This window comes from Erinaceus europaeus, chromosome 20, assembly GCF_950295315.1.
Source record: "Erinaceus europaeus chromosome 20, mEriEur2.1, whole genome shotgun sequence".
NCBI lineage: Eukaryota > Metazoa > Chordata > Mammalia > Eulipotyphla > Erinaceidae > Erinaceus > Erinaceus europaeus.
Window position 1 is genome coordinate 9,238,768 of NC_080181.1, and position 11,939 is coordinate 9,250,706.

At 54.9% G+C, this 11,939-nt stretch overlaps 1 protein-coding gene across 1 annotated transcript in view; it reads right to left on the bottom strand.

Moving 5' to 3' along the window:
- PKNOX2 (PBX/knotted 1 homeobox 2) overlaps positions 1–11,412 on the bottom strand; it is a 53,816-nt gene extending 42,404 nt beyond the window's left edge. Inside the window, exon 1 of the mRNA XM_060179791.1 lies at positions 11,273–11,412. Coding sequence (XP_060035774.1) covers positions 11,273–11,412 — 140 coding nt within the window. The remainder of the gene's footprint in view (positions 1–11,272) is intronic.
- Positions 11,413–11,939: the final 527 nt, after the last annotated feature.

Below are 11,939 nucleotides of genomic sequence, written 5' to 3' on the forward strand. Positions count from 1 at the left end.
CTGCACATGGATGCTACCTCTCTACCTTTGTTTCCAAGAGGCTTCACTGGGGCTCTGTGCCTGCACCACTCTAGCCTCTTGACTCTCTCTCGTTCTCAGGCAGATGGAGTGGGGAGGAGAGACACCACAGGAACCACTCCACTGCTCATGAAACTTCCTCTTTGCATGGTGCTCCCATGTGATAGCTGGGGGCTCAAACTCAGGTCCTTCAGCATGGTGAAATGTGTGTTCTAGCTGATGAGCCGTCTCCTGCCCACTTTCTGTCACTTTCTCAGAAGTCCTACCCCTGGAGAATGTCCTCAGCATTTGTTGCTCTCCTGGGTTCTGAGGCCTCACAGGTCTGTCCCCCAACCCTGGAGCCACACACATGACAGGTGACAGGTGACAGGCACAGCCCATGTCTGGCTTCAGGTCCACCAGGAAGGAAACACGGTCAGCATCCCCAGGATTGATCTGAGCTTCAGACCCTGTCCTGGTGGGGCAGCGCCTGTGCAGAGGTGTGCAAGCAAGTCCAGAAATGCTCTGCCTCCTAATCTGCTAGCCTGATGCTCCTTCACATGTCGCAGCCCATATGGCTCTGTTCCCTTGTGCTCAGCATAGCAGACACCTCACAGCCATGTGGGCAGGACAGACTGATTGCTGTGAGTGGTCATCGGGATCCCAGAAGGGTAGCTGGCTGGGCCCAGGGGAGTCACCATCCACTCTGGGATGGTCCCTTGACTCCACCCCCCCCATCTGTGCAGATGACACCCTGACCCCTAGGCTTTGCAGCCCTCCTAAGAGTCCACAGTCTGACAGTAGAGACTTGCTGAGAGACATATATGTTGAGAACTGATGTCTTCTCCATACAGAGATGTGACATGTGACTCAGAAGAGCAGTGGTGCCCGCTGAGTGTCATACGCCGTACATGTGTCACTAGCTGCAGTGTCTTCAGCTCCACTGTGCGTGCTCTCTTTTTTAGCAGGAGACAAAGGGCAGAGAGAGTGAAAGAGACCACAGCACTGAAGCTTTATTCAATGCAGGGGGTTTGTGCATAAGCCAAAATGGGTGTCAAACATGGCAAACTGCACACTGTCCCAGTGCGCTATATTGCTGATTCTCTCTCTCTCCCTCTCTCTCTCTTTCTCTCTTTTTTTCCTATTACAGCTTCACTGGGGTTTTCTGTCTGTGTGATACCAGTACTCTAGGAAGAATTTTTCCTTTAAGACAGAGAGTGAGAGACAGAGACAGAGAAAGAGAATGGAAAGAGAAAGAGAAAGAAGAGACACTATTACTCTACTGCTCATGAAGCGTCTCCTGTGCAGGTACTCACATATGGTGACTGGGGATTAGAAACTGGGTCCCTGAACACGGTAAATGTGTGCTCTAGTAGGTGAGCTCTCTTTCATCTCTTCTGTGCCCTTTTGTTGGGAACACTGAGAGAAGGGTTGGCCAGCCCATTGTCCACATGCACAGTGTGTGCAGGTAGAGGAGCCCTTGGAGGGGGGCAGGGTCAGCCTGGGATTCCCATCAGTCTAGGCAGCAAGACAGAAGGTGCTCAGCTGTCCACACTCAAGCCCACCCTGAGGTCACTGCCCTTGGGCTCAGGGGCTGGGGTGGGGCTGACTTCCTGCTACAGATGAGCTGTATGACTGGATGGGGCCTGCCTCTGGCTGCTGTTACCCCATCCTGGTTTGATGTCTAAGTGGTCTGGCCCCAAGGCTGCAGATGGCTTAGTCTGGAGGACAGAGGGCCAGCATCTGAGGGTACCCTGCCTGTAACCAGACCGCCAAGAGGCCTATAAAGGGAGCCCCAAAAGGGAGCAGGCAGACAAATGCTGGGTTAGCTCAGCCACCGGCTGGAGACAAAGACAATGTCAGGTGAAGGGGTTAAACTCCAGCCTAAGTCTTCATTTGCAGCCACTAATACCGCAGCGTATTATGGTCTAATCTAACCTGATCCCAGTTTAATGCAAGATTCTGCTGGCCCTGAGTGGAATACCAAAGCGAGCCTCAGTGGCTGTAATTTAAGCAGAGCCCTGCAGTGGTTTAGCTGAGGGACATGAAAGGCAAATTCCAGACGGTGTTATGAATTATTGTGCCTTATGAACCTTCCTACTCTCAACAGATGCCTGCTGCCATTTAAACAGCCACTAGATCAATTAGGAATGAAAGGCACAAATCGACTCTGTACAAGGGCACTAAATTACCAGGAACTAATAATCCGCAGCATCGTGCCAGGTGCTGGGGCACAGACCCTGCCCCAAACCCCCGACCGCCACGGTCACCAAGGGAGGGAGGGCGGGTGGGAGCTGAACAGAGAGGCGCTGGGTTCCCAGTGTGCAAGGGTGTGCCCTGGGCGCATGCAGTTTCTCTGGGTGCAAGTGTGAGCTCTGTGTGTTTGTCCTGTGTGCACACAGGGTGTGGCATCTGTGCAGTGTGTATGCACCCACAAGTTGTGGGTAGGGAACTAGGTGTGCTGCCAATGCAACATGCCCTCTGCTGTGTGCAGTATGTGCACGTGCTGCATGCTATTTATACTCGTATGCTCTGTGCACACTGCATGTGGTGTGTGTGGGGAGGGACCTGCAGGTGAGTGAACGACCCACCTACTAGAGTCGGGTGGGAAGAGGAAGACAGGCTCCTCTGCCACTGCCCTTGATCTGCACTTGGGATGGTCAGGGAGGGCCTCTTTGAGGAGGTGATATCTACCTGAGAAGATCTGAGGGTAGGGTGCTCCAAGCAGGAGGACACGCAGAGCCCTGGGCACATTTCTCGACCCCTCTGCAGACTCAAGCATGGCTGGAGGGAGGCAGCAGGCAGGAATTGGAGGGACGCAGCTGAGGGGAGTGAGGCCGGTCCCTGGGCTGGGGCTGAGCTGGGGGGTTTGCCATAGATGGCGGGACAGAACCCTTGCCTGTGTTCCTTTTGCAAACCTCTCATTGCAGGGGCCGGCCCTCCCCAGAAGGGTATGAGTGAGGACACCCTGAGGGTGTCCTCTTTGCATCTGCTCTCTCAGAGGGAACCTACTTTCATAAGCACTCGCCCTGTCCTATGGTTCACCAAAAGGCTTTGAGCTCAGGGCTGACTTCCTTGCCTCCTCTCCCCAGTCTAGTCCCCCCAAATGCATCACTAGTACCAGCCCCATCCCAGAAGCCCAGCTGGCACCTGCATACACGTCTCTTTTTAAGACTTTATTTTATTACTATTATTTAAATGGATTTTCTTTTTTATTTAATTTTTATTTATAAGTTGGAAATATTGACAAGACTACAGGATAAGAAGGGTACATTTCCACACAGTGCCCACCCCCTGAGTTCCATATCCAATCCCCTCCCTTGATAGCTTTCCTATTCTAAATCCCTCTGGGAGCATGGACCCAGGGTCATTATGGGGTGCAGAAGGTGGAAGGTCTGGCTTCTGTAATTGCTTCTCTACTGAACATGGGAGTTGGCAGGTGGATCCATACTCCCAGCCTGTCTCTCTCTTTCCCTAGTGGGGCAGGGCCTTGGGGAAGCAGAGCTCCAGGACACATTGGTGGGGTCGTCTGCCCAGGAAGTCAGATTGGCATCATGGTAGCATCTGGAACCTGGTGGCAGGGCCTGGGGCTCAGACCCAGAGCAGGAGCCCGGCTGACAGGGCTTAGGGGGTAGCAGAGGAGGAGGAGCAGTCCCACCCACTGCCATCCCTTGCAGCCCCCTCCCCCACAGGAGCTTCCCAGAGGCGGGGGAGGGGGGGGCAGGGCCTCTTTGTTTTATTATTTTAATGAGAGAGATACAGAAGGAGAGACAGGGAGACAGACTCAGTCAGGCACCAGAGCACTGCCCAGCGCTGGCTTATGGTGGTGCATGGCATTGAAGCTGGAACCTCAGAGCCTCAGGCATTAAAGGTGTTTGCATAACCATTATGCTATCTCTCCAGCCCAGGATGACCTCTCCTGAGTTGGAAACCTGGCTGCCTGAGGAGGGCTTCCAGAGAGACCTTCCCAGAGCCGCCCTTCCTCCTCCTACAGAGACCACTCAGTGGGGGTGGAGGAGCCACTTGGGGCCAGGCTGAAAAGGGTCCGGTGTTTGACCTTCACCGTGGCTCACCTCCAGCCTCAGCTTCTTGTGTTCTGCTCCTCAGGTCACCTCTGCCTGCCATCTCCTCCACCCGCCCCAATCTCTGCTAAGCCATTCAAAATTTGGAGGAAATAAATCTTGGTGCACTAATTCAGCCAGAGTTTGAGCCTCGTCAGTGCAGAACAAATAAAAGGAGTGAACTGGGATGACATTTTACTGCAGAAGAGAGGTCGTTTCCAGCCACTAATAAAAAGGATTTGACACAGACTAATAAAGAGAAATGAATTTCTCTAATGGCCTAATTTAGCACATTCAGCACCAGGCCTTTGCCGGGGTACAGGCAGGGCAGGCGCCTTGGAGTGGGAGTTGTGGGGGGAGCAGGCCTGGGGCACAGGAAGAGCCCATCACCAGCAATCTTGATGGCTGTTTCCTTCCCCATTGCTTCTCTCTGGAGCATCTGAACCCCAGTCAAGCTCAAGACACTGGTCCTGTTAAGGATCTGAGGACCCAGCCCCGCTCCCTCTGCAGAACTGCGGGCTCCTGCTGGCTTAAGCAGGTGATTAAAGTGTGTGCTGATTTCTACAGGGGCTTATTCCAGCCTTCGCTTTAATTACTTCTGACATTTCTGTCTCTGCGTCCCACCTTACCTGAATTCGCCCGCCCACCATGCCCAGTCTGGGCCCAGGACATGGAGTTCCCTCTTGGCAAGCAGATGACAGACAGAGTGGGGCCACCCAGAGGTACCTGCCACCCTCTCTCCTTGCTCAGGTGGGCAAAGTGACCCTTTCATTGTTCTCCAACTCTGGAGGCTTCTGAGAGCCTCAAGGCGGGTGGCGCCTACAGGTTCACCCTGCTCTACCTCAAGACCTTCAGAGATGTGTGCTGAAGTTTCCCCAACTCTCCAAAGGCCTGCGGGTGGAGATCACCACTTGCCAGGTGAGTCTTAGGCTTGTTTAAACTCAAAACTCCCCCTGACTGCAGTCACCTTGAGACAAAGACAGCCAGATCCCTTTCAGCTTTGCCTCTTTCCTCCCAGGTCTACCTGGCTTCAAAACCAGCTTGAAGGGATGGAGAAGCTGAGCCACGAGGGAACCAGGGCAAACAGCACTAGAGTGGGGGACTGGAGGCCAGCACATGGGTACAGCAAATGCAGCTGAGCACCATAGGAGCTGAGCTCCCTTTCTGGGTGATAAACCCTGTGATTCATAGTCACACCATTCGTCTCTTCCCTGTGACCTTGGTCAGAACTGCAGACCTCAGGTAGGGGTCCAGTCAAGTGTGGTGGCCTGCTTGGGAGGCCCTGCATCTTGCTGCTGGGACTGGACTTGGATGCACACTGCTCTGCCCCTTGATTCTCTGCTGGCTTGGGGTGCTGGACGGAAGTGGATGGTTGGGGCATAGGATGGGCAGCAAAGGGGCCAGGGTGGGATCAGGCTGCCCCAGTGAGGTGGGGTCTTGGGCAAACAAGGACCCAGCTATCATTCCTCCCTCCAGTGGCCTCTCTGTCCACGTGTAGGAGGGGTCTCAGGCTGTGTAAGACCTACCTACATGACCCAGGGACTGGTGTTCACACCCTTTCTTTCTAGTGCTCAGGCCTGAGGGCAGTGGGGTCACAGAAAGATAGAGCCCAGAGTCCCCTTTCAGGATGTCCCATCCCTGTACCCTTTGCTTAGGAGGCCCCAGGCATCTTCCTTCTGAGAACTACAGTGAAACCTTCCTTGGTGCTGAGGAAATGAACTCACCCCTTCAGAGGAGCACTTGGGGCTCCATTTTGTGACCTCAGCCTCCTTTGGGGTATTTCCACTCAACAGATTCAACAGAGGATGTGGAGGTCTGGGGTTCCCAGTGCATCACCCCCTTCACTGGTATAGCCAAATTCGTCTGGTGCCCACCTCGGCTAGTCTGATTCCGCCTCCCTATCCCCTCTCAGAACTCGGCCATCCGTCTCCATCATTTCAGCAGGAACTCATGGCTTCCTCTGACCTTCCAGCTACACCTGCACATTAGTGGGAGAAAGCTCTGTATCTTTGGGGAATGTGACTGCATTTCTCTGAGCCTCAGCCTCTCCTTTCAGAGAACAGGACGGACGCTCGGGTGGAGAGCTTGGCACCTGGTGAGCCACTATTAATGCTCCCTCATGTCCCTGTGCCGGCATGGGGACACTCTCTGATGAGCACACCACACTGATGAGTGCATTACTGACACCACCACTCTTGCATCCCACTCCCGGCTCTACTACCACTAGGCCTGGTGAGTGGGGCCATGTGCCAGTGAGACAGAGGCCCAGAGCAATGAGGAGGAGAGGCAATGTATAGCTTAGCTGAACGCAGAGCCTCAGTTTTTAAACCCACAAAATACTGCCAGTATGAATTTATTTTTATTTCCCTCGTGACACTCATTAAATTCTACTGACTATGGTTGTGTGTGCAACCAGCTGTCTCCCCACTACTCGCTGAGCCTGGGCCACGGGGGAATGCACTTTTTCTCTCTACCGAGAGTCAAGCTCAGAACCTGGCGCACAGCAGAAGGTCAATGATAAGCCTTCGAGGTGGGGATGAAAGAGTGGAGGAAGTGGGCATGGCTGTGGGAATGGAGAGTCTGAGACACAGTCCTCAAGTTCTCTGGGCTGAGGATCCACCCCCCCACACACACACTCCCTCTATAGCCAGCTGGGCCATCTGGCAGCTCAAGCCAGTCCCACAGGAGGCCCTGCCCTCTTTGGGTGCTGCTGGGGCATGTGAGTCTGAGAGGGAGGGTGTATGCCTTTCAGAGGCAGCAGATGGAGTGGCAGAGCGCGGGGAGTTCGCCAGCAGCTCCTGGTTGGGTGTATTTTTGCTTCAGGTGTGACGTGGAATGCGGGCGGGTGTATTTTTAGTCCTGCCCAGTGGGCGGTGTGTGCGTCTGGGTTGCCTTGGAGAGGACTTCTCCTGGCTGCTAAATCAGAATTGCATCTGCCAGGGTCCCTGGACCCCAACTTGCTCTGCTCTCCCAGGTGGGTGGGAAAGCTTGTTCCTAGGAAATGTGGGGTCTGTGGGCTTCTCTGCAGCGCGCGCGCGCACACACACACACACACACACACACACACACACACACACACTTATCCTCCCTGGAACTCAGAAAACAATGTGACAAAGCCCATCTGTGTGGGCAGAGTGCAGGGCAGAGTGTGGGCAGGCACAGAGGAGCGAGGGCAGCTCAACTGAGGGGGCCCAAGCTTTTATCCAAGTCTCAGAGACCTAGCCAGTTCTGGGAGGGTGGGGTGAGCACTTTACTCAAGTGCCTTGGCCACCGCAATGGACCTCATGCACCCATACATTTTGTGAATTAGGAAGTTGCTCCCAACAGCTTACTATTTCCACACCCAACCTCCTTCCTCTCCTCCATCTGACTGAACGAATGGGGACCTCTAAAATGGGGCCGGGGTGGGGTGGGGTGGGTGGCAGTCATACAGTCCCATCAGCTAATGAGCTGTGGAGGGGAGACTTCAACCCAGGCACCCACCCTACACAAGCAGTGCGTACTGTTTTCCGACTCCTCTCTTTTCCCTCTATGTCCTTGAGTTGTGTGTGTCCTGGAGTTATGTGTGGCCCAAAGGCCTACTCTCGTGATCCTACTCCCACCCATGCGGAGAGGCTGCTCACACTTTGCATGTCCTTCACTTCCTGCTGGCTGCTTACCCCATGGGGGATGGGGCTTATGGGAAGAGATGAAACAATTAGATCCCTAGCAGAGTCAGAACTCAGGGTGAAGCCTTGCGTTCTTTTCCTGGACCCCAACATGGTCCAGTGTTTGGGAAACCCGGTCGCAAGGACAGACCTCCTGAGCCAGCCCTACAGAGGTACCCCTAAAGCTCCACTGTGGACTATCTATCCTCCCATGCACACCACCCAGGCAAGGGGTGTCCTTGAGCTTGCAAGGGGGAGCAGGAAGGGCTCAGTGTGCCCAGTGCCAGGGCAGAGCTGATTCAAATCCAGATTGTGGTTCAGTGTCCTCTCCGCTGGTGGTGGTCAATGGCTGAGATGCTCTCTTGGATACCTAAACTGCTCCCCAGAGCAAGGAATGTGCTGGAGCCCATCCTGGTGCTTCCCTCTGCTGCTGCCCGGTCCTGGCACAGAGCAGCTGAGTCTGACCTTTCTACTCTTCACTTTGATGGTGTAGGCTGCTGAGCCAGCACATTCTACAAGTGGACAACGCAGGGTCTCACGGCAGAGGAAGCCAGGGCTGCTCGCTGGAACCCCAGCACCCTGTGGACACACAGGCCAAACATTCCCACATAAGCTCCTGCTCCCAGGGTCCTGATAGGCAGCTGCCAGAGAAGATCTGCCCCTAGCCCCATTCCCGGGGCCAGTCCTGGGCCAGTAGCTTGACCCCATGGCTCTGGGCTCTGCTCCACAGGGAGAGCAGCTTACCCTCTCACACTGCACTGCACCCACAGTGTCCCAGAGCCCATGCTATCACCCGATAGCTACTTTAGGGCCATTCTCCTGAGTGCCATGCCTTCTCTGCCCAGCACCCTCCTGGATGTCACAACACTCTCCACACAGGGCTGGGCATGAGTGCTCCAGGAAGAACTGCAGAGAGAGGACCACCTGGGGCCCCCGCTGTGGGCACAAGGCTCCCCACCCTGATGGCTGTGGCCCTGCTGAACGCCCTGCGCCTAGGCTATCACAGCGACTATTCAGGACAATCCTGGTGAGAGACAGGGTTTTACTGAGGAAACCAAGGCCCAGAATGGTTCAGAGGAGTTGGGCCTGTTGCATCGGTGGTGAGGTACCCTGTGGGGCTCCAGGCAGCCAGCTGGGTCATGTGGGAGCATTTATACCTCAAGATGCTTCAAATGGAGGCCCACACCTCGCTGCTTGTGGCAGCCACCTTGCCAGCATATTGGCCTGAACCATGCAGGGCGGTTTATGGGGTGCCGTGGCGGTACCTGAGTTAGGTGAGGCGGGGTCCAGCATGCCCTGGGAGTAAGCAGCAGGCCAGCACTGAGTGAGGCCACAGAAGAGAAATGGTGCAGTAGCCCCTCCCTCAGCCCAGCCTGCTCAGAGCTTAGCAACCTCTGGGGCAGGAAGCCCAGCCCCTATCTCTTCCCCTCTCAACTGGCCCTTCTTAGCCCCACCACTTACCAGTTTTGGGGAAAGGTCTGCAACCTCAGCCCAGTGACCTCAGCTGAGTCCCCCTCCCACTGGCATCTGGCCAGCCAGCTCCTCAGGCCCCAGGACATCATGGTTTCCATGGGAACCCAGTGACTTCAAAGGGGAGCTAGGAGCACTGGATTTCCCTCACCCTCCAGGCCCTTTCCCTGGCTGCTGGCCACTTAGTGAACCACCCCCAGGCCTTAGGCACTGTACCCCACTGTACCCCCACCACAGACACCTGTGAGTGACGGCAGTGGGTGTCCCAGCCAGTGGGGGGGAGGGAGGGGGAAGCTGACAGCTCACAGAGCAGGGAGGACATTCACTTGTTCACACACTGAGCCAGATAAGAACTCCCTTATACCAGGACAACATAGCACATCTCGTGAACACGCCTTCACCCAAATGCTGGGTATACACCGTGGGCACTGCCAGGCCCCTGCGCTCAGGCCTGCCCTCCCTTTGTCTTCTGCATCTGCCGCTCTGGCTCTGGCAGGGGCCTGACCTGACTGGGAAGGGTCATGCCAAGTTTGGGTGCTCAGGGTCACCTGGGCTCACCTAGCCTGCAGGAGCCCTGCTCCCTCCCTGGGCCAGAGGCACCAATAGGCATGTGATATGGTGACCTGCAGTCCCAAGAGCAGGGCAGGAAGAACTCACAGAAGGGAAGGGGGCACAAGGTAGCTGCCAGCCCCCTGGTCCCGAGAGGTCAGGCAGACATAAATACTGGGTGGTTGTGGCCTCTGACATAAGGTTTCTCCCTCACAGTCAGATGGCCACAGAGAAGAAGGGATGAGTGCTCCCTCACCACACCCACACCTCCCACAACTCTGATCATGGCCATATTGCCATAAATCTATTGCTTAGCTAGCTGGTCTCCCACCCCCAACCCAAACTGAAGCCCAGGATATCCTGCTCAATAAGTACTTGCTGAGTCCACAAGCTCTTGGCAGTGGACTGAGTCCATGTAAGAAACATGGCTGTGTCACTAAACTGTCCTACCATTTTCTTAGGTGGACACATCCTCATCCCTGACTGGACTGTGGGAAATTTCCAGTGGTCAAGTGCCAAGCAGCATCAGGGGTCCTGGAAGCCAGCAGGCAACTACCGTCACCTCAGGGCAGAGAGGTGGGATAAGGAGATAGGAAGACATGTAGGCTGAAAACTGGACTCTCATACCTCCTGAGAGCTGGCCTGGGGGGTAATGGCCTGGGGGGTAATATCCTGGGGTCTTGGGAAGGACACAGAGCTCATGGGTGGGGCTACAGGAGCCCTTCTACTATCTGCCCACCAGTAGCACAGAGCAGGCAGGTGCCTACAGGTCTCATCTATTCTTATCCCTGCTAAGGGCTTCTCTCTAGAGCTCAGAGAGACAGGGACACAGAGAGGTGGTTTCCAGAAACTTCTGGTTACATCATTTTCAGGGACTCTCTAGACTGTGGTCAGCGTCACTGCTCTGGGGTCCTGGGATGATGCCTGGGTCCTCCTTAGTTTGCACGAACCACCTGGGACCCCATAGTAGGAGACCCTGAGTCCCGAGGGCTGGATGGGTATGGGACTCTGCATTTTTCACCTTTTCGCATGTCATGATGTGTCCTGGCCCATAGACTGTACAGCAGTGATTCACTGCTGTGCTCCCAAACTGTCTGACCATCATGTGGCTTTCAGAGCCCCTGTTCCTCTCCTCTCCTCTCCCCAATGCTGCCCTTACGGGGGCCTGCCTAGGATAATGACCTGCTGAGTCTGCACTAGCAAGCACAGGGCCCTGAAACATGCCTCTGCTAGCTCTCATAGCTACACCTAGACACAGGAATGCTGGACTAAAGCCCTGTGGATGCTAGGTGCTCTAAAGGGTGGCCGGACTAAACGTAGACCTGAGGCTGGGCAGGTGGAGGTAGGCTCTAGCTGCTATCTCAGCTGGAAGGAGGAAGGGGCATCCTGAAGACAGTTCCTAGGCCCTCAAAGCTCCCTCTTAACAGTTTCAGGCAGCCCTCAGGGGTCTCTGGGTTGACTGGGGTGGAAGCAGGGGCAGAGGTTCCAAGGGCGGCTGGTGGTCTTGCCCTGGCCTGCATCCATACTTGTGCCTGTAGCATCGCCTACCTGTACACAGCCCGCTTGTCAGCCTCCAGCTGTGCCTGCGGGTCGATGGTGGCACTGGGCACGGGTGTGCTGGTGGTGGCTGCGGGGGCAGGGATGTGCACAGCCTGAGCCTTGGAGGGCGCCTGAGTGGTGGCCGTCATCTGCAGAGACAAGGAGATGGTTAGTGTGGCAGGTTGGGACTCAAGAATGTGTGCATACACTTGTAGCAGAGAATATGTGCAAGAGAATGCTGGTTACTAGTGAGTGCAGTGGGAAGAGAGCAGGCCTTTCTTTTTTTAAAAAAAATGGTTTTAAATTTATTTATTTATTTCCCCTTTTGTTGCCCTTGTTTTTTATTGTTGTTGTAGTTATTATTGATGTTGTTGTTATTAGACAGGACAGAGAGAAATGGAGAGAGGAGGGGAAGACAGAGGGGGAGAGAAAGACAGACACCTGAAGACCTGTTTCACTGCCTGTGAAGTGACTCCCCTGCAGGTGGGGAGCCGGGGGCTTGAACCTGGATTCTTACGCCAGTCTTTATGCTTCGTGCCATGTGTGCTTAACTCACTGCACTACCACTCGACTCCCAGAGAGCAGGCCTTTCTTTAGGCAAGAACATTGTAGAAAGAGAACCCAGGACTGTACCAAAGCAGGTGGTACTCAATAGCTTGGAAAGAGACCAAGTTCA